Here is a 6,463-nt window from a genome sequence, read left to right as displayed (position 1 = left end):
GGTTTCCTTTCTGTGTCTTCAATTCAACAGTGCATACAAGGCCATCCTTTCCAGGAAACAATGTCTCAACTCGTCCCATTGGCCACTTTCCCCTTGATACGTTGTCCTCGGAGATCAGGACTACATCTCCAACACTAAGGGCTGGTTGCTCTTCGTTCCATTTAGGTTGAATGGATAGCTGATGTAGACACTCTCCTCGCCATCGTTTCCAGAAGTGATTAACGAGCCTCTGTTGGTACAGGTAACGTTGCCTTGTTGTGTCTTCATTAACAGGGACCTCTTTAAGGTCAGGAAGGTCAAACAGTGATCTTCCAAGAGCAAGATGAGCGGGCATTATGGGTGTAGGATCCCTGACATCATCACTTGCTGTTGTGAGGGGTCAGGTGTTAATGACAGCTTCGATTCTGGTAAGGACTGTTGTTAACTCTGCATAGGACAACAAAGCTTTCCCTAAGACCTTTAGAAGAGGCTCCTTCACATTCCATATCAATCTTTCCCACCAGCCACCACGCCAATTTAGCTTGGAGCTCATCTTGATCTCTGTCATTCCAGGGTTGATCACTGTCAGATGATTGTGACTTGTAAAGCTTTCGAATCTGGTGATCTGCACACTTAAAGGTCTTGGCATTCTCTGACCAAATGGTACTACAAAGTCCCCTCCAACTGATCATACGGTTGAAAGCCTGGAAGAATGCGTTGGTTGACAGATCACGGCACGGCATGAAGTAATTCATTGTGAACACTCTGGATAATTTTCTCGACAACTGGATGGCCATGTGGCAGGATGATTGGATGTTTAGTCGCCTCTGGAAGATTGGAATATTGCAGCCTTACTCCTACTCGTAACACCCGATCTTCCTTGTCAAAGTAACGATTCAACTTCAAGATAGTACTGGTTTTGGGTAATGGTTGGCCTGCCTCCAGCTGTGCATACTCGATTCGGTACACTTCTCTTTGAACTTGATGATAACAGTTCAGCTTGGCATTTTTCAGCTCTTCAGCTGACAGTTCCTTTGATGCTGAGCTTTCTCCAGATTTGAAGACTCAAACCCATCGCAGCACGTATGCGGTTACTCTAATAAGGGTCAACCATTTCTCATATCGACAGGCATCAGTTATTGGTTCCTTGGCAAGTCCAGCACATGTATGCTTTGTCACCTGTTTCGGCTTCCTCTCCCTTTCAACAATCTCAGAAGACTCTGCATTTCCCTGCCTTTCAGTTGGCCAACAGTTTGAAGCCAACCACTTTGGCCCATTCCACCATAGGCTGTTTTCAGCTAAGACCTTTAATAACAATCCGCGGGTAATCAGATCAGCCGGATTGTCCTCTTCAGGACAATGTTTCCAGTGTTGAGGATCCCAGGTGGACTGAATTTCAGCGACACGATTCACCACAAATGTCTTCCACTGGGAACTTGATCCCCTGATCCACTGTGGGGTTACCATGCTGGCAGTCCAGCACACCACCCGGTCTAGTTTGAGACACAAAGATGCTGCAAGGAACTTCAGTAGCCATGAGTTAATAACAGCTGCAAGCAACTCTAATCCTGGAAGCGAGACAGTTTTTGTAGGTGCAACTCTTGATTTGAACATAACTAGGTGGGTTGAAACCTTGCCAGCAGCATCCATAGATCGGATGTAAATGGCTGCACCGTAAGCTTTTGGCGGAGTGTCACCAAACCCGTGAAGTTCGATGATTGATCTTCCATTTGCCATGAAGTGGCGAGGAATAGTTATGTGACTTAGACAAGGGAGTTCTGATTTCCAGGATCACCACTGAGCAGCAACCTCTTCATCAAGCCGATCCTCCCACTCAGCCCTCTCTGCCAAAGATCTTGAAACAAGATCTTAGCTATAACTGTGAACGGGGTGAGTAGTCCCTGGGGTCAAATATCCTCGACGCAATACTCAAAAGACTTCTCTTCATTTCAGGGTCATTCATCTTGAGTACACTTTGTAGAATGTTCAACAGAAAAGAGTCAGTTATCGTATTCCAGCAAATGCACAGTGCCTTAAGAGGTTCACTCTCGCTGAAATCAGTGGTATTCGATTGTGCCTGATCTTGTTTGGCAATGTGGCTGAGGACTTCCTCAGAGCTACTGGCCCACTTTGTCAGGTTAAATCCACCATGCTTCATCATCTTGTCTAAAGACTTCTGTAATTCAACTGATGCTTCAACACTGTCATCTCCAGTAAGGCAATCATCCACGTACATGTTGCACAGGACTTCCATGGATGCGGCAGAGAACTCTTCCTTACATTCCCTAGCGTGGTGTTGAACTGTAGCAATAGCTAGAAACAGACTACAATTAATGCTAAATGCAAACCTCTGCAATCGATAAATTCTTGGTGCGTCATCACTCTTAAGATCCTTCCAAACATAACGCAGGACTTCCTGGTCTTTCTTATCAACCTTGATCTGGAGAAACATCTCCACATTTGCCATTAGTGCAATTTTAGGCTTTCAGAATCTAAGCAGAACTGATACAAGATTAGGCTGGAGTGCCGGCCCAGACAGAATGCAGTCCTTGAGTGATGCATCTTGATCTTGTTTTTGGAATATTTCACGGTAAAACCTCTAATCTCCATTTTAATCAGATCCCATCTCAGATTTAAATCTTCAATATCAATGTACTGTTGCTTGAAGTTTTCGAGTTGTACACGCAACGATGACACGCAATTTTCGTCATGAAGGAGTGAGTGATTAAATTTCCAAAAACCTGGACCTTTTTTTGTTTGAGTTCTTCACTTTTAAAGTGAATAGAAATAGCAGAGTGGTCCTTTTCTGGAGCGAAAGTGATGGTGCATTTGTTGGTCAGGTTCATTAGCTGTCTAGAAATTAGAAAATAATCAAGACAACATTGTATTTTAAAAGACTGATTTTGCCATGTAAACTTCTCTTTGTTTGGGTTTCGTTGCCTCCAGATGTCAGTTAACTCATACATATTGCATAATTTATTAATTTCTTGGATTACTGGTATTTTCTGGGAGAAAGTATTGCCACCCTTGTTATCTGTCAGTCAACGTACAATTAAAGTCCCCACCTATGATTATTGTTTCTTCTGCATAGTCTTTAAGTTGATGTTGTAATTCTTTAAAAAAGAAGTCTTGTAGATGGACATCATTTGGTGCACAAATGTTTACAAGTAGAAGTCATGTATCTGAAAACATCCTGTCTAAACTTATGTATCTACCGTTTTTGTCGGTAATTTGTTTTTCAATCTTGAAATTTAATTTTGGATGAAATCATGGTCCCTTTGCTATGATTCGAACTGTGATTAAAGACAATTTCACCTCCCCATTCTGCTTGCCAGGCTTTTTCACATTCTTTTGGACTGTAAGTTTCTTGCAAGAAGATAAAGGAGCTGTTCTGATGAAGCAGCCACCTAAACACGGCGCGACGTTTTAGTGATTTGTTTAGTCCCCTGACATTTACTGATAGGCCTTTGATATCACAAAGATTAGTCATTAAGAATTAAAGCAAAGGGTGTTGCCACAGATCTCAGAGAACCAACAAACTGCTCATATGGTTCAACAGTTTTCACAGTTTCTGACAGATTACACTGTTGAAATTTGCATATTGGAGTTTGATTTTGCATGCTGATACAAAAGACATCCAATTTGCATTCTAGATATGTTTGATTGTTTGATAGCATTTGAAAAACATGTGTGTAACACAAACCAAGAGAAGAATTAAATGTACATACATAAAATAAAACAAAAAGAATAACACTGACATTAAAAGGTCCAAAAAGACCTGAAGGCAAAGGAATACATTTAATTTTTTGCATTTCAGACTGGCCTTTTGCCATAAATATTATTTTGCGAAATACAAGCGACCTTTCAGTGTTTGACACACACGATGGAATAAGCAGTAAAACACACTTCATTCACATTGCAATTAATTTTATTACAACATTCTCCCAACCTTATATACAGCAATCATGTGCTTCTAGATCATCCGATTACTCAATCAAACTCTTATATTACATAACAGTAATTGGCACAAACACGAAATCCCTCCCTTGAGTGAATTTAAAAATCATCCTGAACCAGTAATGCTATTTTCTGGCAAATAAGCGAAACCAACAAAACAAAGCTATATCCTGGCTAATAGGCAAAATGCCGTATGGTTTACGGTCATTTCGCCCCATGGTCATTTTGCTCCCAGTCACTTCGCCCCAACCAAAAGTCATTTCGCCCCATAATCGAAGTCACTTCGCCCCATACAGAAGTTACTTCACTCCATGTAAGAAATTAGTGAAATTCATCGTGAACTTTTCGTTTTGATGTTGGAGTTGGACTGATTTTCAACTTAAGACTTATGTCAGTTCAGATTATTAACTACTGCAGCTTCCAGTCGCGTTCGCTTAAACATCCTGTAACACTAAATATCATTTTGTTCAATTACTTTCCTCATCACAAATTCTTATACATCATAATCTCTCAAAATACACTAAATATCACTTCGTTTGATTACTTTCCTTAACACAAATTCTTATCCGTTGTAATCCCCCAAAATCCCGTTAATGCGCAGGAACTTGAACAGTTCTTGTTAATTCTTATTGTTGTCGGCCTCATAGTTTTGCTTACTCGAGAGAAACGACATTCGCAATCGGTAAATGTCGTGTCACTTTTACCGCGCGTAATTGGTTGAAAACTTGTCATGACAACGCAGCAATGACGTATGTACACTTCAAATTTGAGGACTTTACAGCGATGAAGCACTGCTAATATTCCGCTTTGTTCTTGTTCTTTTACTTTAAACAATAATTTTAGAAAAGGGAGCTTTTGGAAAAGATTACATTTTTGAATAAAGAGAAGTTTGCAAAAGTTATTCGGTTTTTTCTATGATTTTATATTTTTATCAAAAGAATTGTCACGTTTTTATTTTTTTCTGGATTCTATGTATTGCATTGTTGATCATTGCTTTTATTTCATTTGGTGGCTCCTAAAGGAGCCATTTCTTTTTTTTTTTTGTTTTTTTTGGTTTATCCGCCTAGTCCCTTGGTGCATTAAGGTAGGAGCAGGCTTTCAGGAACTGCTTGGCTGACCGTTCATTGGCCTCGTATTGGTCCCACAAGTCGAACAGTTTGGTCTGGAGGTCGCGGTATTTACGTCGTTGGATCCTTTTGAGTTTCCTGCAGACACAAGGCGGATCTGCAGGGCAATAAGTTTGGCCTCTTTGTGCAGGAGTTGAAGTAGGAGGTACAAGGGCAGCTGTCCACGTCCGGAGGCTTGGCGGTTGAGACCATGGTGCCACCCTTCAATGTCGTTGTTTGTCCTCACGGCTTTCTTAAACACTGTCCAGTCTGATGGGCTCCAGGTGGTGCCGCTGATCCAGTTGCTGGCCACGTACTCAGTGAACGGCTGCAATGAGACAGGAGCTTTGCGCTGGAGGCGGTTGAACATCAGCCAGATTTCATTCTCTGACAGGAAAGGCAGAGCTAGCATCTTTCTTATGAAGTGGAAGGTCCCTCGATCATGGCTGTAGGAACTCTGTAAACCAAATTCATGAACCTAGGGAAAAAAATGAATACAATTTAGCTATGCCATTAAAATTAGTAGGTTTTTTTTTGTAAATAACCAATCTCGTTAAAAATGTTTAGTTCGAATTGAGTTGCTTCTTTCAGTAATTGTGATCTCAATAGAAATTAGTAGTTTTTTTAAATAACTAATTTCGTTAAAAATGTTTGTAGTTCGAATTGATTTGCTTCTTTCAGTAATTAAAATTAGTAGTTTTTTGTGTCTATTAAATCTAACTCATTGTTTTTTGCTTTTTGTATTTATTTATTTTTATTAATGTGGCCAAATTAAAATGGTCGCACGTTGTTGTCAATTTCAATGAAATTTCATCTCACCTTTCTCCATAGAGCCTGCATCCAATGGAACACGCATCCCTGCAGTTTGACAAGTGGCTGGCAGAGGCTGGACATAGACTCGGTGAGGTCAACAGGCGTACTCTCAGCGACAGGTGTACTTTCAGACAGAGACAGACAGATAACACAGTGCCAATCGATGGAAGCACCAGTTTGCACAGCAAAATGGTAATCACACTGGGAGATTCCCGTTCCACAAGTACGATGTTGCCAACAAAAACAACCATCACATTGGAGGCCTTGCTGACGCACTCGTACTGGATTCTGACAAGCAATACACTCGGCAGACATGTTAACGATGACGATAAATTTGACTGTTTTGATAAAGTAGCGAATGTAGCTCAATGCTGATATGATACCTGAGTAAGAGTCGACCACCTTTTGTACAGTTCCCTAGGATCAAAATTTCAATTTGGTAAAAAACACGTTTGGATTGGTTGATTGGAACAATAGCTGTTTACTAATTGATTGCTGAAGTCTCACCTCCATTAAAGTTTGCACATTGTGTGGGTAGTAGGCGTGACAAGAAAAAAACAACACAATCTTAATTACTAAAGTTGCATGCACTGGAAAACTAAAAGGTC

General features: G+C 40.7%; 1 protein-coding gene and 1 pseudogene across 1 annotated transcript; both read right to left on the bottom strand.

Moving 5' to 3' along the window:
* Window positions 1-1,852: 1,852 nt before the first annotated feature.
* On the bottom strand, window positions 1,853-2,446 carry LOC145487798 (uncharacterized). The gene has a single exon (XM_081466600.1). The coding sequence runs from the start codon at window positions 2,444-2,446 to the stop codon at window positions 1,853-1,855; it is 594 nt and encodes a 197-aa protein (XP_081322726.1).
* Window positions 2,447-4,884: 2,438 nt separating this feature from the next.
* LOC145487797 (uncharacterized) lies at window positions 4,885-6,170 on the bottom strand (annotated as a pseudogene).
* Window positions 6,171-6,463: the final 293 nt, after the last annotated feature.

The sequence above is a fragment of the Orbicella franksi genome, chromosome 5 (genome assembly GCF_964199315.1).
Source record: "Orbicella franksi chromosome 5, jaOrbFran1.1, whole genome shotgun sequence".
Classification (NCBI taxonomy): domain Eukaryota; kingdom Metazoa; phylum Cnidaria; class Anthozoa; order Scleractinia; family Merulinidae; genus Orbicella; species Orbicella franksi.
Note: the sequence above shows the minus strand (reverse complement) of the source record. Positions and strands in the feature narration are given on the sequence as shown.

Excerpts from the sequence above, each read along its gene's own strand:
- LOC145487798 (XM_081466600.1), bottom strand. The coding sequence starts at position 2,446 with ATGGCAAATGTGGAGATGTTTCTCCAGATCAAGGTTGATAAGAAAGAC.